Raw genomic sequence first — 26,438 nt, 5'->3', positions numbered from 1 at the left:
GAAAATATTATATGGCAGCAGCTCTATCAGCTTCACGGCTGCTGTCACTGCTTATCAATTTGCTGCACGTTTTCCTCGGTAAATGCTAATGCCTTTCCGCTGCCCTATACTACTTATGTATGTATGTATGTATGTATATGCTTAAAGCATTTTTATTTGTTGTAAAAGTGAATGGAAATTATGTTTGCTGTAAGCGTCATCGCTTATCTTTCACCGCTGCAGCAACCTGTAACATTAATAGCAAGAGTGAAAAAAATACTCAGTGTAAATATTAACCGCAAAGAGTCAACAAGTCAACAAGTTAACAAAACAAAAACAATGCAAAGAATAACCAACTAACAGCTTCCGACTGCATCAGAAAACCAAAAAATTAACGACTTACTTGCATATAGTACACTAACAAACAAATAAACATAGATTTCTATGTACATACATATTGTAAACTACTAGATATTCAGTGCGTGGGAACTGTGACGCACCGGCTGATAAGTGACTACATATATGTATGTAGCGGACAGCTGAATGGGCAGGTATTTGCGCTGGGCATTGTTGCAGCCAAGTCACACTTCCATAAACTTTGCTGCAACGCGTTTGGAAATTATGCCTGTTGGATGCATATACATATACTACATACATATGTATGTATATATGTATATATATACATTCACAAAAAAAAACAAACAAACACATTCACACATACAAATGATTTGTTGTGTTGTTGTACACTTTTATCTTTTCAATCAATATTTGTTCTTGGCTTCGTAGTCAATTTCGTTGTGGGTTTTCGCTTCTTTTTGTGTTGCTGCAACATATTGACTGCAAACTGCATATTTTAACCGAAAATTAATTTGTTTACTACTGGTAAATATGTACAGGTACTTAAACGACAACAACATCAAAGGTGCTAATTGCGCTTATTTCGATGGAATGTAAATTTATTTTCCAATACTTAAATATGTATAGTATATTGTATTATTATTTTTTCAATACTTTGGGTGCATGCAGCATGTATGCCTAACGCTAGTATCTATACTTTGTTTTTGCAGTATAAGCCGTTGTTTTTTTACTCCAAAAATGGATACTGCGTTTTTTCCAAAACACTGCACAGTTATGCAAAAAAATACTCTTTTTTTCTGCTATCGAGACTTTTTAATGCAAAAGTAGTAAATTTATCAGTCGTTGATAAAACCGGCTTAAACTAATAAGGAATCATTCGCGGAAACATGTTATAAAAATGCCTGTATGTAGATACATTAGGGCGGGTAATTTTTATTTTTTTTTTAATTTGCGCGTATACTATGGGAGGATTCTACGTGTAATTCTAAGCAAACCATAGGTCTAAAATCAATTTGGAGTTTGTCAAATTGCGAAAATAGCTTTCGAAGAAAATGTGAAAATTTGCATCGTAGCGCCCTCTGGTGGAAGTTTTAAGAAAAATATAAGAAATAATTTAAGCACATCTTTATGACACTATAGCAAAATGCTAAGATAATATATATAAGCGCATAGTTGAAAAAAATTTCCACGAAAATTGACCCGCCCTAATATACATACTGTCATGTGTAAAAATAGGAACAATTGTTTAACTTTTATTAATTTTTTTATTAAAGTTTAGTTTATTATATACATATGTAATATTTAATACCATATAAATCCACATTTTAAACTTTTCAGAGAAAATAAAAAAAATGATAACAGCAAAATTTGTATTCATAACTTTTAGAAAATATCCAAGTATGCAGTTTTGTAGGCCATTAAATCATTAAATTCTAGTAATAATGTCGAAGTTTCAAGAGCCTAAGAATTCGCCTTCACTTTGGATACTTCTTTTGCGATGGTGTTTTATTATTTTCTTCCATGCAAAACAAATTTTCGAACATACGTAGTAACTTTTCATGGAGGAAAATGCGTGACACCGTCACATATGTACTTATTAGGGATGTTTCGAATGTCATATTTTTCACATTCGCGAATGCAAATGCGAATTTTCAGAATGCGAATGTGCGAATGCGAATGTTAGGAATAACATTAAAAAGCTATAACCAACTTAAGTCATCGTTTTTATTACTTAAAAAATTTTGTAAGTTATTATTCAAAAAAAAATAATTTTGCTGCCTTTTCTCCCATGAGGCGATTTCTTCGAGACTCGTACATAAGGCCGGCTCCACTGAACAATTGCTCACTTGGAACGCTGGCGGTTGAACCGCTCAAATATTTGCGGGCCAGATCTATCAAATTGTCGTATTTTAGTTTGGTTTTCTACCAATGGAGAGGACTTTCATCACCGAGAAGAGCTCGTTTTTCTATAAGATAGGCCTTCAATTGAGCTTTACTTTTACATTTTTTAAAGTCTCCAGATTCTACATCCGAGCCTTCGCTTTTGCTGGAGGAATCTTAAATTATTTCTAGGTTGCTTATAAGACTTTTAGCATTACTTGTTGAAGGCCCATCAATGTTGCTTGATATACTACTTAACCGTTTAGAGCCTGAAGCTAAAAGCCGATTATTGGCCGCACCCTGGTTAGACAGATTTACAGCCCGATTCAGTGCATTTGATAAATACAAAAATTTTATAATTTTTAAATTTTTTATTATTTATCAAGAATTGGAATTTTAGCACAGAAAGCAAAAGATCTTTTCTTGATAAATTACCAAGATTGAAAATGCTATTGACAAGCGTTTACAAATTGAAATTTCATATGAAAATAAATTTTGTACACATATTAAAATGTTTTTTTTTTTTCTATAATTTAAATACTGCATGTGCCGGCATTTGAACCTACGACAAAAAGAATTTATAGCGGACGGCTATGGCAGTCAAAAGCTTTTTTTCTTTTAAAATCATATTTTTCATATGTGACAATGAAATTAATTCCATTCATGTGGAAATCGTAGAGCCTTTTATTTTATAGGCATTGAAACATAATTCGATGAGAGCATTTACTTGAAAAAAAATCTTGATAAAATTTGTTTACAAATAATTTATCAAGAGAACAAAGAATTGTACGGTTAGAGCCATTTCAATAATATTAGAGTGGACTCTCTGCCCATGTACACATTCGCTTTCGCAAAACATTCGTATAACTTGATGCGAATGCGAATGTGTAAAATGATGCGAATCATTCGCATAACGAGTGCGAATGCAAATATTCGCAACATCCCTGGTACATATGTATAAATTCTTCCCTATACATATGTATGTATGTATGTATGTAAAACAAAATATGACAGCAATTCAGCAGGTATCTGGTTCGATAGTGCCATCGATCGTTTTGCAACTCTAAGTGTATGAAAAATAATTTTATAAACACTATATTTAAATCTTAAATTTAGCATGAATTTTTTAAAGCAGATGCTGTAAATTCAGTTAGCATTGTTGTACCGGACTTGTCAAATTTGCATCTGAATATACAGACAATATGTACGTATGTATTTATGCATCCTATAAAAAAGTGCTGCGGCTACAAACAATGCGAGTGCGCACTCAATTACATTTTAGGATCTCTTATTAAAAGATAAAAATTCTCATAATTACTGGAAGTAACTAAGAAAATGGCAAAATAAAATAAAAATGCAGAAAACGTATATTGTACATACACTCAAAATGTAATTAACATGGAATGACAAAGCAGAAAAATATACTTACTTAGACACATATGTACTTTAGGGTGGTTCTAAAGTGCATGTGAAAAAGTAAAGTCGAACTATATTTAAGAGGTCCGCTAAAACCCCCAGAAAATGCCAGTAAATACAATGGGGGATAAATAAAAAATATTTGGCATTAAAAAATGGTTAAATAAAGAATTGGGTATTGTTATTGGAAATCTCCTGAAGAAAATCAAAGCTTTCCAATCGAAATATATCGATTTCAAGAATTCGATACCATTTCTATGAAAAGTACTTTTTCCACATATAAACTACATGGAAAACTCTGAGCACTTTGAGCGACCTCTAAATATTTTTTGATTTCAAAATAGTAAAATATGGGTAAATTTTTCCTATTTAAAACAGTCCTAGGGGGTGAGAGCCTGAAAATTGCGACTTTACCTATTTTGAACCACCCTAATGTACATAGTACATCCATACATAGGTACAGAATTTTCAGCTTTGCCAGCTTGCTTCCATTTCTTCTTCCTTTGACACATTTTGGGCTCTTTTGGATTCTTGTGTGTTTTATACATAGTAGCTGAACTCTGCCAGCAAATCGACACATATATGTATGTCATATATTTAGTATATATGTATGTATATACGCACATGCCATGCGATTCCGCTTTTCATTCCTCTCCCCTTTCAAATCAAGCATCTACTCTCTGATATCTCAAATGCTGACCAGATTGCAGTTTCAAAGTATCTGTGATTCTGACAGATGACACAAGTCCACTTTGGTGCATATTTCCTGCGTTGTCTCATGTTTACATTCGGATTTGCAGGCACGCATTAAAATATGTATGTACTAAGTACATATATGGGTATGTATGAACCTATCCATATGTACATATGTTTACAAGACCCCGTAGTAAGTATAAGCGCAGTGCCGCCTTAGTAGGCAAAAATCGAAAAATTCGTTGCCTGGTATCTGAAGTTCAGATTCTGGTAATTTATCCAATAAAATAAAATTAATTGGCTATAAAATAAAAATAATTTGGCTATACAATAAATTATATGCCACCAGGAATCCACTAAAGTTAAGATGCATCGTCATGCGTAGGGTCTTTATGGAAAATAGGTCTAAATTAAGTTTTAATTTTAATAAATTAATTTATTTCTATATTTTTTCTCTTTTTAACTGATGATTTGTATTAAGTATGTTAAATAAATATATATGTATTAGTTTTTTCAATTTGCCGAACTCATAGTTTTAAGTTTACACAGCGTAATGTTAAGGAATTACATTTTGTGTAACTACCAACCAGTTCATGTACTATAAAACACAAAAAAGTCTTACAGATACAACCCCTTTCTTTAAATAAATAAATAAATATACAGTCAGTGTCAAACGTAAGTGTACACGTTGTTCTAATATAATATTCAAAATTATTTTCAGAAAATTTTTTTTCATTAATTCTACATAGAAATTTTTCGAGCATGCAGTTTTGCTGCCCGTTCAATTCTAGTAAAACAAAAAGCAAGTTTCAAGTCGCTAGAAATTGTGGTTGATTTTTTAGATTTTTATTTGTGAAAGGGGGTTGCACATTGGGAACGCAATGGTATCCTTGATAATATATTAAAATATGAGCCAAATCGAACCTTAAACTCGATTATTCAAAAATATCTTGACTTCAACAACTGTTAGCTAGTCCAAGTAAACTTGTAAATCTCGTTGACATACTCGGAATATATCACCTAAATTTCATTGCAATCGGATGAACCGCGCAGAAGTGCATTCGAAAAATGCATATAGGCCTGCTAATAATTCATGCTTTCACACATTTTATACATTAGTATGGGTGACACCATTGCCCATTGAAAAAAATCTAGAGTGCTGCAGTATACCGTGAGTCTTAATATGACTTTCCCTAGATAAAAGTGGGTGAATTGAACCTCTACTTGGCCTCTTATATTTTTTAATAACTAACCTTTAATATGGCCCGCACTAAAAACTTATTTTCATATACAAATTCGTATGTGTCCCACCCGTGACAATCGTTGTCCTACCCGTGACAGAGGAATTTCGGATTTATTTTTATAATAAAAAATTATTTTTGTTGTAGTTTTTGCTTTATTAGTATTTATTCGTTGTTTTCTTATTCTTAGTTGAATTTTTTTTAGAGTTGAAAGAATAGTAAAAATTCATATTCTCCAAGTGAGAGGGTTTATGCAAAATTTTTTGCTATAGTAAATACAAAATGTTTTATTTTAATAAGTTAACTGCGGTGCAGTGGTTAGTAGTGCGTACTACAGTTTCAGACTAACATCAAAAAGAAGAGGCAAAGTTTTTTTTTTAAAAGCGTTCGCCCCTCGGCAGGCATTAGAAAACTACCAGGCGTACACCAGCTGTCAGTCTATTACTATTAATATTATTAAATAAATTGAATTTATCTTTCTGAGGAGGTGGCAACACTTTTCAAGTACCTCAAAAATATTCCAAAAATCGAAACAAATCCTTTCTTAATACTCTTTCGTTTGGCACACGTATTTTAATATTTCATATCACTTTTGCATAAGTTAATAAGATTCGACTATGCGAACAGGTGGCAACCCTCTTCAAAATATTTCCAAGCTAAAACCTTCGAAACCCCTTTCATTTGACACCCATTTGTGATACATATTCCAATTACCTAATTCCCTTAAGTCAAGTTGAATTTAATTTTTTACACAGGTGACAACTCTCCAATAAAAAAATTTTCAATACAATTTTTTTTATTGATAGATACCCGTTTTTAATAATTCATTTAATTTATTAAATAACTCGAATTGGATTTTTTAATAGTTGGCAATTCTTTAAAAAAATAAAAGCTTACTGCACATCTACAGGCCAATGGCCCCTAGAGCTAGAAGTACCTAAATGCTACTAACATACAAATTTTCCACTTCAAACCTTGTCAAATTCATTTTAAAAATCAGGTGTAAGCAGGTGTAGCTCATTTGTAATGAATATCTGAAAGATCCATAAATAGGACTGTTCAAATTAAAATGTTAAGAAATTTGAAAATTAACACCATCAGGGGTATGTTAAAGCGGACAGTATGTACGAAACCGAAATGAACTAGTTCGGTTCTAGTTAAAAAAAAACAAAATAGTAAAGTCCACTGCTAAGTTATTATTTTAAGCTCCCAGATGTGTGCTTACATATGTATGTGTATTTGTTTACAAACACGCATTTTTTGTCAGCCGGCTGGCTGCTTCCTTTGCTTTCTTCAGCGCTTACGCGGATGGGCACTTCACGCTTGACAGCGCGCTAATCACAATCAACTGATGCATTTCGCCGTTGTGGCACTTGTTGCTGTGCAGTATGCTGTTGTAACTTTCGGATGCAATTGGTTTTGTTTTGTTTTTTTTTCTTTTGTTCGTTGTTTTGCTTTTGAAAACATGTAGATGTGCAAAACTCATTAAAATGATAGCTTCAAGTGCGCTCGACTTTTCATCCTTTCGTACTTAAATGCAAAAAATGGCGATAATACATTGTAGGTACTTACATATGTATGTATCTGTACAATAGGGTGGCACTGGTCGGAGAAGCCATGTTTTACGCGAAAAAGGCATATTTTAAAACTGTGATAAATTTACCGGAATAAAGCTATTCTTATTCAGAAATGACCAACGAACTCAAAACTGATTAGTATTTTCAATAATACATGTCTGCTGAGCAAGTCGTTGTATCCGAATAATTCAACAAATTCTATCGTGGCACGTTGTAACAGTTATAAGTTGATAGCTTTCTTAAATTTTTTTATTTTTATCGTAATTGCTGGTTTGGTGTTACTTCTTAAACATGGAAAATGATAATTTCATATGAAATACATATTGCATAATAACACGACTTATTTTTCAAGAAATATTGTCTTCAAAAAGGTTCCTTTAAGGATCTACGAAAAATTGTTGGTATAAATGGTTCCAATAATAATACCCAATTATTCATTTAATAACACTGGTCTACAAGGGTTTTGCGAATAAGACGGGACCTGGTGTTTCCGAACGGATTTTTCGTGCTGAACACGAATCTGGGGTCCAAAACTTCCCATCACGTCACGTTTTCGAGAAAAAAGGGGTTGAAACCCCTAAAAACAGCGTTTTTGGACATTTTCGAAAAATTGTAGAGCTGAACCCTGACGTGCTACAAACTTTGTATATGTCAGAAATTAAAGGCTAAATCGTGCCCTTTCGAATGAGCCCTATGCCGAATTAATCGCATGCACCCTTAGATCAGGGGGTGTATTTGTGTCTAGGAGTCCAGGGAAAATTGATCGCAGAAAGAATTTCATCTTAAACGACCATATAAATTTCTTAAATTTTTAAAATCTAACTGCAGATTCGTAATCAGCGACTTTTAATATAGTTAAAACCTTGGCATTATTAATTTTCTATGATCGTTTAAGATTAAATTCTTTCTGTGATCAATTTTTCCTGCACCCCTAAACACAAATACACCCCCTGCTTTAAGGGTGCACGCGATCAATTCGGCATAGGGCTCATTCGAAAGGGCACGGTTTAGCCTTTAATTTCTGATATATGCAAAATTTGTACCACGTCAGGGTTCAGCTCTATAATTTTTCGAAAATGGCCAAAAACGCTGTTTTTAGGGGTTTCAACCCCTTTTTTCTCGAAAACGTGACGTGATGGGACATTTTTGACCCCGGATTCGTGTTCAGCACGAAAAATCCGTTCAGAAACACCAGGTCCCGTCTTATTCGCAGAAAAAAAGTTGAAATTTGTAGACCAGTGTAATTTTTTCATACGAATTATTTTTTATAGGTGTCCATCATTGCACTTAATGGAGTTTTTGCGGACCTATAAAATACTGTTGTTATTAAAAAATTGTTAAATAAACAACTGGACATAATTATTGGAAGGCTCTTTAAGAGAAACAGAGCTTTACGATCGAAAAATATTGCTTCTCAAGAATTCTATACCATTATTACCAAAAATTATTTTTTCCTCATTTAAAAGAAAACTATGAGCGACCTCTAAATACTCTTTACTTAAGAAAAAAAATTGGGCTTATTTTTTCGGTATAGAACAATCGTAGGGGGTGAGAGCCTTAAAATTCCGACTTTACTTATCTCTGGACCACCTTAATTCACATATATGTTACGCGTTTTGCATGCAACATTATTATGTTTGGCATTCTTGATCAGCGTCCGGTGTAAATGAAGCATTTAGCAGCATATTTGCACTTTGATGCGTAAGTCACTTTGCGATCGCATCAAATGTGTGAATGAAACCAAGTTCGGGTGTGTATAAGTACACTTACTTTTACGGGTGCATGAATTGAAATTGAAGTACACAAGATATACATACGTATATATTTGGCAGTATACATAGAAACTAAGCAATAGCGTTTTCTTAAAATGTCATAACTTTTACTTAAATTTATTTGAACAAACCGAGTAAAAGATCTTAAATTTTAAGAAAAAGCATTGCTTACAGCCTCCTCATGTACACATCTCGAACAATATGAAAAATAAACAAATCGTATTATTTTGTTACTAGAATATTCAGCATTTTTGCTACCAAATATAAGCTTATCTTCTTCCATTATCCCGTCCCATCGCTTCTCTGTCATCGCGCTGGCTCTGTCAGAATCAAACACTCTTGCCAGATCCGAATTTTGATCCGTCTCTTATTAGTGCTTCATTTGTTCAAGGACTCCCTGAAAATATCCGATGAATAATTTTTTTGAACCCCTGCAGGAGTGCTTTTTACAAAAAATTTAACTACCGTTAACAAAAAAAAAAAAACATGAGCTGAGAATAGTATAGTTGCAGGAGACGATTAAATGCTATTCTTATGCATTATTTTATTTATTTTAACTAAAAATGGCAAATTATGACGACCCAATATATGTAGATAAAAAATATCTACTACGGAATTTTATTTTCTGCTACGCGTTTTCACTTCATTTATTCGGATCTAGGATTTCCGTAGTTCTAATCCTGATCAGCTGTTTTCGTGTTGCCAGACGATAACGAATTACAAAGTACCAAGTGGCGAACGATTTGTGTGGCAGAGATACATGATGAGACTGTTAGGCTTTGTGCATACGACCCATTTTATTCACAAACTACTATGTACATATGTACATATGTATGCATACTATACATATTTCTCTTTAATTAACTCTATTTTCTATATATTAATACGCTAACATAAATTTTGTCTCCGTTCGTTTGGCGATTCTACCGAACCGATTTCAAAACCAAGAACACCATTGGAAAGACAATTTTCTGTAGATGAGGAGAGTTTTTATGGTTACGAAATTGGTTCAAAATTATTCCAAGTCCTGCCGAAGTCCTCCAAAGACCTTCAAAAATATAAAAAATTGTAGTCACGTTTTACTTCCGAAGCATGAAATTTTCCGTTAAGTTACTTTGTACCTTATAAGTTTTGCTACATGTTAAGTTAGAAAACCTCTCCAAGGCTCTTAAAAATTAAAAAAACTGTCGAATTTCGACACTAACTGGAACGCCTAGTTTAAATAAATATATATCATGATCTCCATAATTAATTATACTTATGTATTTTTTAAAAAACTATATTCGCTAATACAAGCACATTGCAAAGTCAACCCCTTTTTTGAGCTAGAAAATCACTTTGTATTCCTCTTTACAGAGCATTATTATCACTTTAGTACCCATGATAAATGACACTTGCCATTGCCACTTAACTTACCTTTTTTTTCTTTAACCGTCATAGTCTGTCTTTTGCAAAAAGCCGTAATAAGATTTTGACCCTGTCATGGCATTTACTTACTTTAAGCTGCAATTTTCTTTAATATCTAGGGAAACACCTCATGTTGACTTTGAAATTTTATCACGCTGCTGTCTGAGACACAAAGCACAAGAGAATGCAAGGGTTGTGTATCATTGGTGTGTTGCCAGATTAAGAAAATTTTTTGGACAACAGAAATTGTTTTTTGTGGGAGCAGGAGATACATACATACATGCAGTGAAACAAATGAAGGCTGGAACGCGACATTCTAGCAAGTTTTGCTATCTTTCTTTAGTTTATGCAATGTTTGTAATTTTTTTTAGTATATCTGATTATTTAACAAATACGATTTAAATTCAAATTTCAGATTCTATGCAAAAACTATGGAAATTGTGCAAAGTAGGCAAAATTTTGGTAGGCTGTTGTGTAGTCTAGGACTTACCGTTATTTTTTGGAAATTTTTTTGTTGACGATGTTCCGATATTTTTGATTTGTATGAAAAAAAAAATGTGGAACACTGTCAACAAAAAAAAAAAAATCCAAAAATCAATGGTAAGTACTAGACACTTCAAATTTGCACTCTATTATACTAAAATTTAATGGCCTAAAAAACTACATACCAAAATTCGGTCTAAAGATGGCGATTAATGAGTTAACAATTTTGGTTTAACTTTACTTGAAATTTGCACATTATCAGACAAAAATTGATTGGGCTATAAAACTGTGTATTCAGAAAAATTCTAACACTTCCGAGAAAAAAGTTTGAAATTTAGGTGAAAATTGGTTGCACTTTTATGAAGTTTTCTACAATTTGTTAAACTTGGGTTTATATGGGGTTTGTTAGAGAAAGAACAGTATTTTAATTGAAAATTCTCAAAAATAAATAAATAAACATAAGTTGCACACAATATCACTTTGAAATGGCGTGCTATAGATATGAACGATACTGTATATATATTATATATAACATGTGATCAATAAAGCTTAACTAAAGGATGCACCTCCAGTCAGCGTTAACTAGACATGGTGCAAACGGTCCTAAATGTTAGTTTCGGATATATCGTGCCAACTAGGTCAATAATAGGGCATTCAATCCCGGGATTCAAAATACCGGTATTTCGGGATCCCGGACACTTTTCCATGTCTCGAAATCTCGGGGTTACAGCTCCGGAATCCCGAGATTTTTACTGATTAATTTACAGCATGAAAGAGATGTTGAAAACGAAAAAATTAATTCATTTGACATGAAACACGAGAAATAAAGAACACCAAATAATAGTACTTGTTCAAATATTTTGTGCAAAAACTGTTTAATAACGAAAAATCTGGTAGCAATTGAAAACACAACAAGCTTTTACAGTGTGGCAGAGTTGTTCTTCATTTTACTTTATTAGCGTTTTCTGCCAATATGAGTAAATGTTTTTGACAAGTAATCTAGATATATTAGAATACAATAAACATATTTATTTAAACATCAAATTATGAACTCTTTTCCTAAGGGGCATTATGCTCCCCTAAGACTAAATGTGGTGACAATGAAACTGTGTGGTTTGAAAAAGGCGAACCTACTGTAAAATGCAAAAAGTTGTGATGATGTCGAAATTTCGAAAAATTTCCGGATCCCGGGGTTAGAATTTGTGCATCCCGAAATACCGGAATTTTTAAAATGCTTCGGGATTGAGTGAAATAATGATATAAATAATTCTTAATTGCAGGATCCTCATTTTACATGTTTACAATCGATTGGAGAAACTTTGTAAATATATATGTACACCTAAGCAACTTTACAAAATTATGTGCCACATTGAATTATAAAAAAATCTGGCAACGTTGTATCAAATTTATCTAAATACATATTTGTCAGCAAGACCACTGCAAGACTACAGCTTCTTATGAAGGGCGTAAAATAAATATTTCTTCTGATTTTATGTATGTATGTGTGTATGTGTGTATATTGCTTTCCCTCAGGCACTTGGTATGCAACGGTCATGTCAAGATGATTGCGGCACGCAAGTAGATGGGTGGACTGCTGTTCAGTTCTTTTCCAGCTCTTTAATTTACTCTTATAGTTTTTGTCTTACTATTTTCTCTAGGTATTTCCCTTTGAGCTGTAAGTTTTATTCATTATTTTGTTGAGCTCTTATATATCTGTAGATTAGTTTATGAGGACGATGGCTGTAAGGAGGTGTAACAGGAAGAGTGGAAACGTGTCTGGAGAATGAGTTGCCAGCTGTTTCTTAGTAATGATAATACTCATAGCATTTCCGTGTGGAATGAATGCATTCGTATGTATACATATATATATATATATATGTGTCTGTGGAATACTAAAGTAGTGGCGAAAAATGATAGATTTATGTTCATGGCAGAGGTTGATTGTTTAAGTGATTAAAATATATTATGATTACAATATATGATGAAATGATCTTTACTGTTTAAATATATATATTCATCGTTTGCTTATTCTAAACATTTAAATAAGCCAACGAGATTGCTTGCTTTGACCTACAGCTTACTGATTTCAAAGCTTCTTCGCTTTAAATTGGGTGAATATTTTTTATGACTTAAACTCTACTCAGGTTTCTTTGCTCATGGCCAAGTTCAAATATTTAGCTAAAACTGTTTTGATCTAATTCATTAAAAAAAATTTTTTAATTTTTTTCACCATGTTTTCGCGACCTAAATTTGTAATGCATAAATTCTTAGTAATGCTCTCTTATCATTGTTTTGCTTTCTTTTGCGTTTACAGAGTTCCTTCAGATCGTAAAAAGGATCACATTAAGCGACCCATGAATGCTTTTATGGTCTGGGCACAAGCTGCACGTCGAGTGATGTCCAAGCAGTACCCTCATCTACAAAACTCAGAATTAAGTAAATCACTAGGAAAGTTATGGAAGTAAGTATTTTCGAGTGAAAAGCGATTAGTTATAATAAGTATTTTTTTTAAGTATTAAAAATTGTACATACCCGTGATCTGCCTCTCTGGTAGATATTCTTCCAACGGATTATGTGCCACAATTGAAGAACGAATCTTCATGGCAATCAATGCATATTTACATATAAATGCTATTTAAACCAAATTAGTATGGGACCTCCACTGAGGCACCAGAAAAAGAATTATCGAAATCGGTTAATGTGGTATTAATGAGGTAAATTATTATACATTTTTAATAGCTATATTTTGACATTTCTTATAAAATTTACATAAAAAAATCTCAGCCCTCCTGCTATTAGCGATCAATTCATATGGCGGTTTTTATGATGCATAAAGATTTGCATAATTGATAGCTGGTGGCAATTTTGAGCGATTTCTTTGGGTAGTAAACCTAGTCTTAGAGGGATGTACATAGAATAATAGTACGACCGGTTGTGATATACGCAGCGGCAGTTTGAGTCTCCAGAACTAAGTTAACCATGAAACTGCCTACCTATTGGGCGACCTCAACTTCATTTTGAACGGTAAATTGCTTTATAATAACCAGGGAACGGATTTTTAGGACCTAAAAACCTATAAAAAAGGCAAAATAAAGTGACGAAATAGGCTGGAAAAGGCAAAATAAAATAGCGAAAAGGGCAGGAAAAGGCACTAGGTATTGGGAAAAAGGCAAAAAAAGGCAAAACAAAATAGCGAAAAAGGCAGGAAAAGGCAAAAAAAGGTATTGCAAAAAAAGCAAAATAAGGCACTAAAAAAAGACAGAAAATACGAAGAACAATCAAAAAATATATTTATTTTAGAAATGTTTATATTAAAAGTAAAAAGAGAAAAACTATGAACTAGTTTCATTATATGAAAAATTTTTACTTTTAAACTTTGACTATTTTATCCTTTCGAGTTTCTAATTCATAAAACTTTAATCTGTATAGTTGTAGTAACATTAAACCACAAGATGCATTTTGAAGTTTTCTGGCAGCATTTTCATTCGATTTTCGCGAAGAAAAGCCTTGAATTTACTAAATGTGCGCTCGCCGTAAGTTGATACAAGTGGAGCCCAATTTAAATATAGAACGTTTGAAACGTTCATATTATCAGGAATAAGGGCATTTTCCTCGCCCTTTACAATTTTATCCACACCCCTTATTGTCTCCAAGCCTACGTTTGCTGAGAAAACGGCTTTGAATTTTTTCAACACCAATTTGGCAAGAGGTCCCTGCGCTTCTATAAGCCGCATGGGCATGAGTATATTTTTTAAACTAAAAAAAAAATTGTAAATGCTATAATCACTTTTTTAAAGGTAGAAAAGGCAAAAAACGGCAAAAATCTTAAAAAAGGCAAACAAAAGGCAAATATCTTAAAAAAGGCAAAAAAAGGCAACATCAAATGTGTATATATGGAATCAGGGAAAGCTAAATCGTGGACATTCTTAATCGAATATACTCTATCTCTTCAGGAGAAAAAAAAGCAATTTCCATAAAATCCGTTCCCTGATAATAACTAATACCAATGCAAGAAGAATTGATGATATAGTATCGCGGAACTAGTAGCATTCGCCGCAGGGAACTAAAGCAATTATATAATCCTACTTACACCTAAGTATTGCAATGTTGTGCAACAACGCTTAGTACAATGATTGGAGAATAAAACAATTGCGAGTATAAAAAACTAAACATTAATAATAAGAAGAATGCACAAGTAAAATGGAAAAACTTGAGTGAGAGAGTTTCAAGGACGAAGCAATCAGCCGCTCCTTGATATCGTGGCTATGTTACGAAACATGCGGAAATAATTATTGCAGTTGCTGTTGATGGTGAAGCGCATTGTGGCCAACCAAAAGTTTTAATAGCCGTCTGCTTTCCGTTCGATTGGTTTAATTCGTGGTCCTTAAGCTTCGTTCCGTTAGCGACGTGTTGCAGTGTTAACTGCGCGTTGATGATGCTTCCTGTCAATGCTGCAAATGAAAAAAACTATTACGAAGAATGTCTGATGAAGTGCAAACAGGAAAAACTAATTATGCAGTTGTTCGCTTAGTAAGTTTGCATAGCGAAGTATTATCGAATTTAAATTGCTTCAGTTATTTCGATTTCTCTGTCATTGGAGCTTAGTTTAAGAGAATAAGTAGATAAACTCGAAGTAGATATTAAGAAATGTAAACTGACGTGGACGAACATTTTCCAATTAAATTCTATATGTACACATGTGTTGCTCAAAGTGTCCGTACTTACTTTTTCTACAGTGGGTTTTTGTCGGAGTGCCCATCCAATGAAAACAAAATCACTTTCCTTTCAAGAAACGATTTATCTAGACTAAAAATCGGCTAGAAGTCCCTTATCACATTCGGACGGAGTACATGAAAAAATCTGCAGTGAAGTGAGCAGTGAAAGTGATTTTGAATCTAACAAGAATTTTATTGATTTGATAAGGGATATGGAATAATCTAAAGAAGTTTTGGCTTCTAGATTGAAAGAAAAGACTTTTTGGCGTTGGATATATATAACAGTGATATGGCGGGTCCACATCGCAAAAAAACGTGAAAAATCGTAGCAGAAAATAAAATTCCAAAGTAAAATTTTTTATATCACCCGTTTGCGAAAAGAACGTCAAAATCCATAGATAGTTTTATCAGGGTTAAGTGTGCAAAAATATCTGCCAATCCTTTTTTATGCTTTATAAAAAAGCATAACAACATTTTGCAATTGCTTCTCTGCAACTTTACTTACTTCTACTCATCTTAGCAATTATAACTGGAAGATAATAAGCCTTTGGCCGAAGTAAGGAACCAAATTAAAGTGTAAATATGGCGTTATTCTCTTACATACATATATTCCATCCCAGTACACAGAATTATATTAAAAATTACGTTTCAGCCATTAATATCGAAGAGAAATTGTACACGTGAAAAAGTAAACTCGGAATTTTAATGCTTTCAGCCCCCACACCGAAAAAATTATACACCTTTTTTCTTTCTTGTGAAATCTAAAAATATTTAGAGGTCGCGCTCAAAGTTTTCCATATATTTTATTATATATATATATATTTTTATATAAGTTCTTGAAAATTGATATTTTTCGATCGGAAAACTTTGTTAATAATAATACACAGTAGTTTTTTTTATCTTTTTAATAACAATGGTTTTTTAGATTTTTTAAGGTCCTTTAAAAAATAGTTAATAATAGAAAATGGCTAAATAAGCAATTGGGTATTATTATTGGCAGTCTCATGAAGGGAGCATTAAAATATATTTTGTATTTTTTTACAAATATGATGTAAATTAAAAATTATCTGTCTTTTATTTCACAAACTAACAAATTAACGAATATAAATTTTCAGTAACATGTAATTTTCTTTATGAATTTCATCGGAAGCGTCAAGAAACCTACTTTTTTAACACCCAAGTTAAGCTTTCCTCATGCCCTCTGGGAGAAAAGCGAACAAATGTAAATTTCATAATTTTCCGCAGTTTCCTCGAGATGCAGTAGAGATGCTCGAATTTTTTTTCCAAACTTAGGCTGCCCGCATTTTCCCATTATGTATTAAGGGCAACGTGCATTCTTATGAAAAGTAAATGTTTTTCAAGAATTTCATATAGCAAATCAATCAATCATTGAAAAATTTCTGACAAGCGCCATTTAACATACGAATAACATTGTTCAGCATGTGTTACAGCATGCGCGTAACAAAGACCCGTTATTTTTATTAAAACCGTTTTGATTTTGCATTGAAAATTTTTACGCTACGAAATAAAAATATGAAAAAAAATAAATAAATATTTTAATTGATCTTTGTATGTATACCAAATGAGAATTCCAAGTGTTGCTCACCATTGAGGCGTGACAATTTATTGAAGCCCAGCTGCTTGAAAAAAAAGAAAAAGTGCAACAAAATATGAGTTTGTTGTTAGTGTTTCATGTTATTGCTGATAAGCGTTCCCTACGTCGAGTTGAATCAAGTTAAAAGCGCTTGCACAAGCTTATCACCAAAACACCGTCGATGAACCATGAAATTTTCGAAATAAAACATACATACATATGTACATATAAATAATCTGCGCTTCGATGGGAAAATTTATTTGTCAAACAAAACGTAATTTTAGTTGAATGCTTGATTTACGAGTTTTAAAAAATTTTAAAGCGATTACAACAGATGTGAGCATAAATATGTACGTGTATGTATGTATGTATGTATATGCATGTGTATACTTAGTAACATTTTGTTACCTTAATATAGAATGACCCTGTCTAACATTTTTGTTTGTTTATCGAGTGATGAAAATACTCCATAGAAAATGAAAACATTTTGCTAAGGATTACTTTTAAAGGCTGCTTTTATTGCAGAATTTAACTAATTTTATGCTGTGGAAGTTATTTTTAAAATCCAATAGGCTTACAGAGAGTAGACTTTTGTGCAGTGCTGGATGTGAAAACAAAATGAATTAGAGTTCCTATATTAAGGTAACGATATGTAGCTCAGTTAATGCCATCATAAGATTAGAATAGATTCGATTTTGACTTGTACTTATTTTCTTGGCTTGGTTGCAGGCCATTTAGGTCATGTGAGTCTCGGTGCGTGCTTTGTAATAGCAAATAATGCGCTCTACCGTTTTCGGTTCCGCGTGGCACAGTCTGTTACTCGATTTGAAAAGTGTTTCACTACACTGCAGCGGACAGTAAGGAGTCATGTAAAAATACTTACTTCGTTCCTACCAGGGTGAAAGACTGCTTCGGTTCTCATTATTGATATTTCCAGACCGAAGGACTTAGCTAGTCAATTACCTTGCGTAATGTAGCGCTTTCTTCTTCATTCAGATATAGTAATTCCGCCTTAAGATTCTCGTAAACGATAAGAATAATTGTCGTGAGAATAGGAATTCACTCTCGTCCTCACCGCCAAAATAGCAACGAGAATAAGGACTCACTTTCATCAAAGAATTTTCATAAGTTCTCATGACTGGAATACTCTCCCCAGAGTAACAAGTGTGTGTGTGAGAGTTGTCTTACATTCTCACTGGTATTATCAGCTCTTATATGAGGCATGTTGAGAACTTTCATTCAGGGGCATTCGCACCAAATGCAAATAAGCCAAAGAGGACATTCACAAAAAAAGATATACTAAATACCAATTATTGGTTTACCATATCGGTGTGAATAAGCCTTTTATTTTTCTATTGCTATATCTGTTATTTGCTTATATCTAGCACAGTGGGATGATGTTCAGGTAATTGTGCAAATGGTATTGGTTTAGCGATTTTTGTTTTTAGCTTTTTATGAAAATTTATTATACCTGCCTTAACCAAAACCAAATAAACGTAGTTTGGGACTTTATAAAAAATTTTATAGAAATCAAAAAAATTTCAAACTATTTAATCTGAGTTTTTTTTGAAAGTTTTGGGTATGTAGTTTTATAGACCGCGACATTTCATCATAATAAAATACACGTTTTAAGTGCTTCAAGAGCTCAGCTGCTAAAAATTTGCGTTGACTTGTAATATTTTGCAGTCGATTTTTTTACGGGTTTTGACATATTTCTACAAATTTCTATTTTCTTGCTGCTGTTGTTTGCTATTCTCACACTCAGCCTAAAACCCAAAAGTAATTTTTTATGTATATTTAACATTATTGACAGCAATTGAATGAACAAATCCCTTTATAAATAACTCCTCGTCATTCACTCTTTTTGTCCTTAGTATTTACAGTTTTCCTTTTGTTTATTAAATATTCATTAATGTTTTATAAAAAGATATAGCACGTTCACACGTAAATCCGATTTTAAAATTTTATACAAATCTAAAAAAATTTTCAAACAAAGGGGTGCCCTATCTTAATGACCTGCAGTGAATAAACTAATAATATTTTTTAGAAAAATTTCGGATATGCAGTTTTGTAGCCCATGCAATTTTGGTCTACAAAATTGGATATTTAAAATGGCTACAAATACAAAATAATTTTTGATACGTTTTTTCGTTAACAGTGCTGCGCATTTTCTTCCATATAAAAATTTTACCGAGCATACTTTGTATGGAGGAAAATGCATGACAAAATCGTCAAAAATCAACAGCCACTTGACATTCAGACTTCTTGGAATAATTGGACCAAATTTGGTGGAAATTAATGAAGCGCTTACCGGTGTATAGGGACACGAATTTCGATACGATACGATACCACATCGATATTTTTGCCATTCGATACCGATACTTTTTACTCGATAGTTTTCAAACGATATTTTTTGGAATCGAGTACCAGAACTCTTGTATCGTATCGAATCGTAAATTTACATTACAAAGTTAATGGGAATAAAAATATATTATATTGGGCATTTCCAATCTGGCGTGGCATGACATTTGTATGACAAAATGTTAGAAAATAAAATGAAAACGTCAAAATTTTAAGACTCTAAGAATTGGGAAAACTCTTTGTATAAAACTTTTTTTAGTAATATTTGAAATATTTAAGGTTAATTTTCCGAATTACAAAATGTAAAAATCTGTCCTGCTTTTTTATCAGCCGAAGTATCTGACGTGACGTTACCTTACGAAAATTTCTATTGAAAGTTTTGTTGTTAATATTGTTTTTAAACAAATTTTTAACGCAAATAAAACCTGAGTTTTAGCCTTAGCTAGGGTTCCATTTCTTGCAAATCGTAATATATCCTTCTTACTTACTTTGGAATTTATATGTAAAGCAATATGGATATATGCGCAGAAATGTGTACTATCTTAGGTTGCAATGTGGCGCGCCCTCAGATTTAATTTTTTCAATTTTGTATCGATATTTGGAATATCGAGTCTTCTTATTGATATATTAATGGGTACCCGATATTTTTACAGCGATGCTTAAAATGAGTATTATATCGATACTTTCGGTTCGATATCGTGTCCATACCGGTGTAGCTTATGTAGTCATTTTCCCTGATTTATGTCTTATTTAATTTTAAGTGATTGTTTTAAGTGTTAACTTAGAGTATATTTGCGCCATTCGTTGTTGTAATTTGCGTATTTAAGAAATTTACAGTTATATGGCAAGTGGACGTAATGTACATCTGATTTAAATACTTTTTATATATCGCTTTATTACTCCAATAGCAATAACTGTTCTAGGTTTGGTAGAAATATCGGAGGTAGGCGTGGTTATTGCCGATTATTGATTTTCAAAATTTTCAACGGGACTCTCTGTGAGAGATTGGTACTGCGGGTACTTATGGCGTTTTATTTTGTCAAGAAAATTTCACCTTTTATATGGCAGCATTATCAGAGTACAACATTTTAAAGGAAGAGCATGTGAAGATGCTGAGAGAAGAACACGTAAACTTGACAGCCCTGACACAGAGTAGAGAGAAGTAGAGACGAAATTTTGCAATTTTTTTTTGTCGAGGTTGCGCATTTTCTTCCATATACAAAAATTAACGGTATTTTGTAGCAACTTCAAACTTCTACTTTATTATACTAAAATTGAATGGGCTATACTGCAAACAAATTCTTAGAATTCTGAATAAAAGCTGTGAAATTTTTATGTAAATTTGACGTTTTATTAATTGATTCAAAAATATAAACGTTGGGTTTTATGGATTTAACCATATTTTTATTAAAAATCAATAAAATTTAAATAAAACAAAATATGGGAAAAATTGACTGTACGATTTCCAAAATAGGGACCACAGATCGGATTTCGTCTTCTGCTGAGCAAACATTTTTGAAGGCAACCTTATATCGGTGAGCATGACCAGTGGAAATATCTGCTGACAATGTAAATAAAAGCATTTCTGAAACTTCGGGAGTTTTGTGATTGATTTCAGAAAAACACAAGTGTATTTCAGAAAAGGTCAAATTAATTTCAAAAAAACTCAAATGTGTTTCAGTAAACTTCAAATGTATTTCAGGAAAGCTCAAATGAATTTCAGTAAAATATTTTTAGAATACAGTTTTGCTTTTCTAAAATTCATTTGTGTTTTTCAGAAATACTTTTGCCCTTTTCTGAAATAGATTTTTGTTTATCTGAAAATCATTTGAGCTTTACTGAAATACATTTGTGTTTTTCTGAATTTCATTTGGCTTGTTCTGAAATACATTTCGTCTTTTCTGAAATACATTAGAGCTTTTCTGAAATACATTTGTGTTTTTCTAAAATTCATTTTGCCTTTTCCGAAATACATTTGTGTTTTCCTGAAATACTGTTGGTAAAGGTGTAGATAAAACAATGAAAACGCAATTCAATTAATGTTTTGAAAATTTGTTATACGCTAAATATGTGCATAAATATATCTAGATACCTATGTACAATGATACAAAACAGTTTTAATTCCTTTTTTCGTCTTATCTTTCTTTTTTTTTTGCAAACAGAAATTTGAAGGAATCTGACAAAAAGCCGTTTATGGAATTTGCCGAAAAGTTGCGACTCACACACAAGCAGGAACATCCGGACTACAAATATCAGCCACGGCGCAAAAAAGCGCGCACTCTCACAGCCAGTGGCGTACAGTGCGATGATGCGCTTAATGCTGTGACAACCACACTTACGCCCGGCAAACTGACGGACGCAGCAACAGCACCGCTACAATTGACAGCAGACTGTGCACACACAGGCACATTTCTGCCCAAGAGTTCCAGTGGAACGGGTGGTCGAAAAGCAATGGGCAGTAGTGGCACCACAACCGCAAGCCGCCTTAATGGACGTATCACAAAGCAAACGTCACAACAGGGAAATATCAGCAGAATCGAAGAATTGGGTGCCTATAACACTGACCCAAATTTTCACAGTAATATCAGTGAAATCACGTGTGCTGCCGACATGCTTAATAGCGAAGCATTTATCAACTCATTGAACAACGCATGCGCGGCTTCATTGCACAACGCTGCCAATGGTGGCCTCATGACGGAGTTGGCGGGACTTGATTTTGGGCAGCAGCAACTGGCACAGCAGCAACGTTATGATTACGCGCGTCCAATGGATTCACCCTGCTCAACGGCCAGCTCGCTACAGTCGACCGGTGCAAGCACCTCGGCTGACGGACAACCTCTCACACCGCCTGCCACACCTTACACACTAAGCAGTAGCAGTTTATTGAGCGCCAATCTGAACGGCAAACGTACTCCTACACACGGGCAAACACAGCCTCAGAAACTTTTGCAGCCCTCGAGTGAGTCTGTTGCGGGGCGTGCCGATTTGGCTGTCGGCTATGGTGTGCTAGTGGATGGGGCGCGCGAATACATATCTTTGGATGAGAGCTCATACAGTGCAGGCCTTTTGGATTTTCCGCGTTCCGCCAGCGAAATTCTGGCAGCCAATGAGTTGGCTTCGCCACACTATCAAAGCGCGGCTGCTAGCTCTATGCATCCCGGGCGCGTTTATGGTGTAGATGCCACTGAGAGCGATAGCTTTGGCACTTATTCAGCAGGCCAATATCTCGGCTACAATTGTGGCCCCAACAGCACTGATGATTGCAACTCGCCACATTCCATTGGAGTGCTAAATTACTTGGAATCCTGCGCGGCGACATCGGCATCTGCTGCGATCAACAACAACAGCAGCAGCAGCGGCAACAAAACACCCCTACTATGTGCAACGGCACATAGCTACATGGCGCCAAACTCAATGAGCAACAGCGATATTGATCCAAAGGAAATTGACCAATATCTCATGGAACAAGTGATGCCAATGACACAGACCTCAGGCACACAATTGCCACTCCACACGGTATCTGCCGTGGCAACAGCTCCCCCATCGATAACTTCAATTGCATCCGCAGTAAACGTCCGTTGTACAACAATAACAAAAGCGCCGCCAGCCCCAACAACAATGCCAGGCAACAGCTCATGCATAACATCTATAGCTGGCAGCGGCAATGGCAGCAAAAGCAATAATTCAACGAAATCCTCTGCCTCATTTCAACTGCTCTACAAATCACATTTGCAGCAGCAGGAACAACAACAACAACGTGATGTTTTAGAACTGCAACCGCTGAATACGACAACACCCTCATCAACAAAAACAACGACAACAAAGTTATCCTCCTCAGTAATAACGAACGGTGGAAGTGCGAGCAAATGTGGTTCCGTCAATAGCAGCAACAACAATAACAACAACAACAGTAATAGTGGAAGCCATTCCGCCAACGCCGGTAATTGCTTTTATGCGAGTGGCATTGATATGGACACGACAGCGTTGGCCGTACCCCATGGCTTTCACCAGCACTATGGCCAGCATCATCACCTCGCAAATCATCAGCAGCAGCAGCAGCAGCAGCAGCAGCAGCAACAACATGCTTCACCGCTGCATCAGGCACAACACGACCAAAATCAGGCACATCAACAACAACAATACGCCTGGGGTAGTTATGTCAGTCCATAATCGGCTTTATTTCGTGCACGACCAACTGATCCGCTTTCAATAGCTACTTATTTACCTCATCGTCCGTTGCCTCGCCCGTTTCGCATTTTTCCTGATATGCTGGCGCGTTCATTCGATTTTCCTCCATGAGAATTCCTTTTATGCTTAGCAAGTAGCAGAGCTTTACACAAACACACTCCTCCAAGCCGGTTGCTGGGTCGGCCCAAGATTTGAGGATTCGGTTCGCCAACTTGGTGTTTCAGAAATTCGACATTGCCAATCGCCTGTTATCGTTCGTTTTAGGATTTGACCGACGTAATCGCATTTCAACTCGCCTGATTGGTTACCAGCCCAATTTAACGACGGGATTTTCATACACGGCCGCGGTAAAATCCAATACGCGCATCGTTGATTCTCAATTACGAATGAACTGCTATCACTGACGCCTGAAATTAGAAAGTTCGCTGGAAATGAAATCATTTTTAAAGCTTGCTGATGAGTTTTTTGTACTACTTAATTTCCTATGTTTATTTAGATTCATTCAAATGAGCTAAATTACATTTAAGTTTAGGTATAGTAAGCCAATTAATTATACATATAGGCGTTTATAAATTTAAATTAAATATTCTGCGAAATTATCATAGTGGAAAAAATACCCGACCAGAGTATGAGTGGGTAAAATATTTTTTAAGAAGATGTTTTCAACAAGTTTCTGAAGATGATTCGAATAAATATATGTATGTAAATTGAACAAATTTTAAGCAAACACTATAAATTGTTGAACAGTTCTTGGAATTCAACTGCAATTAATAAAAAATCATTTTTAAGAAATATCTTTTAAGAGTTTTCGTCATCATCAATGCAAAATACCCTGTTGGGAAATTTTTTCTAAAATTCATTACCATATCTTAAAAACAGCGAGATTTATATTATATTATATTGTCGAACAGCCATGTAAGTTTAATAATATAGAGATGTAACTCAAAATTTACGTTTTTGGTGATTTCATCATACAATTAATAAGCTTGATAAGTAGAATATGTTTCGCCTAACACATGGCTAAATTTCCCAAACAACGCAAATATATAGGTCTTTTTAACTGTTTTTTTTTGTATACCAACTGTATGAATTGATCAAACTTTGATTGCGTTTCCCACACAATTTAAATTTTTTAAATACTTCTGTATATTATTAAACGTGCGGCATGTATATTCATTATTATTTTTATTGGCTGTGAGGAAAGGGTTGAAATTGCCTTCGCACAATATATAGAAACCGTCGCTCCTACATGGTGAAGCTACTAAACCAATCCCTCATTCTACCTTGGAAAACTTCTCTACACTGGGACCACTCTCTTTTGTCCAGGGCCACCATGTTTGAAGCCGTTGCTCTGGTTGGACAGTTTGTCGCTCCTTTATACGGTTACACTGAACGCTTTTTTGATCTCAGGATACTTTCGACGTATTTTGCGATATCGTTACAATTTTCTTCGCTACCTATCATTTTTACAACGTTGTTGTCGGCATCCCGTTCTGACTTCCATATTTGACATTTGAAGAAAGTGTGCACAACTTGGGGTCTCCACTTTCCCCATTCTGTGATTCTATACAGATATTTACACGTAATTATCCATGTTCGGATAGCAGTTGGGTAATGTAAAATTTTACGTCTGCGTAGCCTCTTGACACCCGTCCATCTGCCTCGCTCTTCGCGCTCCATCGTGTTTGTCACAGGGGTTGAGTTTGCCTTTCTATTTCTTGCGATGTTTATGCTATATTTATGGCCTGTTTTAGGTTCCACTTCATTTTCCGTTTCTTTGCTGCAAAGTCTATAGGCAATGTACCACCTATCACTCGCAGTCTCTGAGACTGTCCGGTATGCTGAGCCTCCAATTAGAGTCTTCGTTCTTTATACGGCGAACAGTACATTCCTTCTATTTTCAGCTCTTAGCGCATCTGACCATATTTCGCTACCATAAAGGAGAATGGACGTCGTTGTGTCCATTAAAAGCTTTCTTTTGCTTTGCTTTGGCCCCGCCTATGTTTGCCATTAGTTTGCTAAGGTAGCCTGTGACCTTTGCTGCCTTTTCTGCCGCATATTGTGCTCAGAATGTTACCCCTATTTTAAACATCTTCGATAGAACGTTCAGTTAGACATAATGAGATAAACTGATATAGACATGTGTGGCCGGTATCACGCCTATTTTCCAAAATTCCAAATAATATTGTTTTTTTTTCCAGGGATTGTTGTTAGTATCAATTTTGAGTAAATTAGCGTTCTTAATTCGAAATGTCGAAGTTCCAAGCATTTATGAAATTTACCGTTATATGAAAAGTGGCCGTAATTTTACACCGATTTTAAAAAATTTCAGCGTTTTGTTTTTACGTGGCAAGCACTATAATCATACCGCGTTTGGTACAAATTGCTAGAACGGTTAGCGAGGTACATATACGTGATCATAAGTAGGCGGTGCTATGCCCATTTTCCAAAATTTTATCACAGACGTATTTCCTGGTAAAGAATTGCAAGCATCAATTTTGAATAAATTAGCTTTAGTATTTATTGATTTATCGAAGATTTCATGTTTCTCTAAATTACCGTTCTATGGGATGTGGGCGTGGTTATTGTTAGATTTTAAAAATCTCCAGCCATTTAATATGCTGTACCAAGGACAACAACTGTGCCAAGTTTCGAAGAAATTGGTACAGCGGTTACCAAGATATACACATGTAACCATAAGTGGACGTAGGCAACCCTCCTGCATTTCGATGGATACTAATATTGTAATAATTCAATTAAATTATTGAAAAAAT

At 34.3% G+C, this 26,438-nt stretch overlaps 1 protein-coding gene across 1 annotated transcript in view; it reads left to right on the top strand.

Moving 5' to 3' along the window:
* LOC118738486 (hyphally regulated cell wall protein 3) overlaps positions 1-24,086 on the top strand; it is a 42,478-nt gene extending 18,392 nt beyond the window's left edge. Inside the window, exons 2-3 of the mRNA XM_036469421.1 lie at positions 13,121-13,267; positions 21,639-24,086. Coding sequence (XP_036325314.1) covers positions 13,121-13,267; positions 21,639-23,646 — 2,155 coding nt within the window. The 3' untranslated portion in view covers positions 23,647-24,086. The remainder of the gene's footprint in view (positions 1-13,120; positions 13,268-21,638) is intronic.
* Positions 24,087-26,438: the final 2,352 nt, after the last annotated feature.

The sequence above is a fragment of the Rhagoletis pomonella genome, unplaced genomic scaffold, assembly GCF_013731165.1.
Source record: "Rhagoletis pomonella isolate Grant_MI unplaced genomic scaffold, Rhpom_1.0 Rhpom_scaffold_00004, whole genome shotgun sequence".
Taxonomy (NCBI): Eukaryota; Metazoa; Arthropoda; class Insecta; order Diptera; family Tephritidae; genus Rhagoletis; species Rhagoletis pomonella.
Note: the sequence above shows the minus strand (reverse complement) of the source record. Positions and strands in the feature narration are given on the sequence as shown.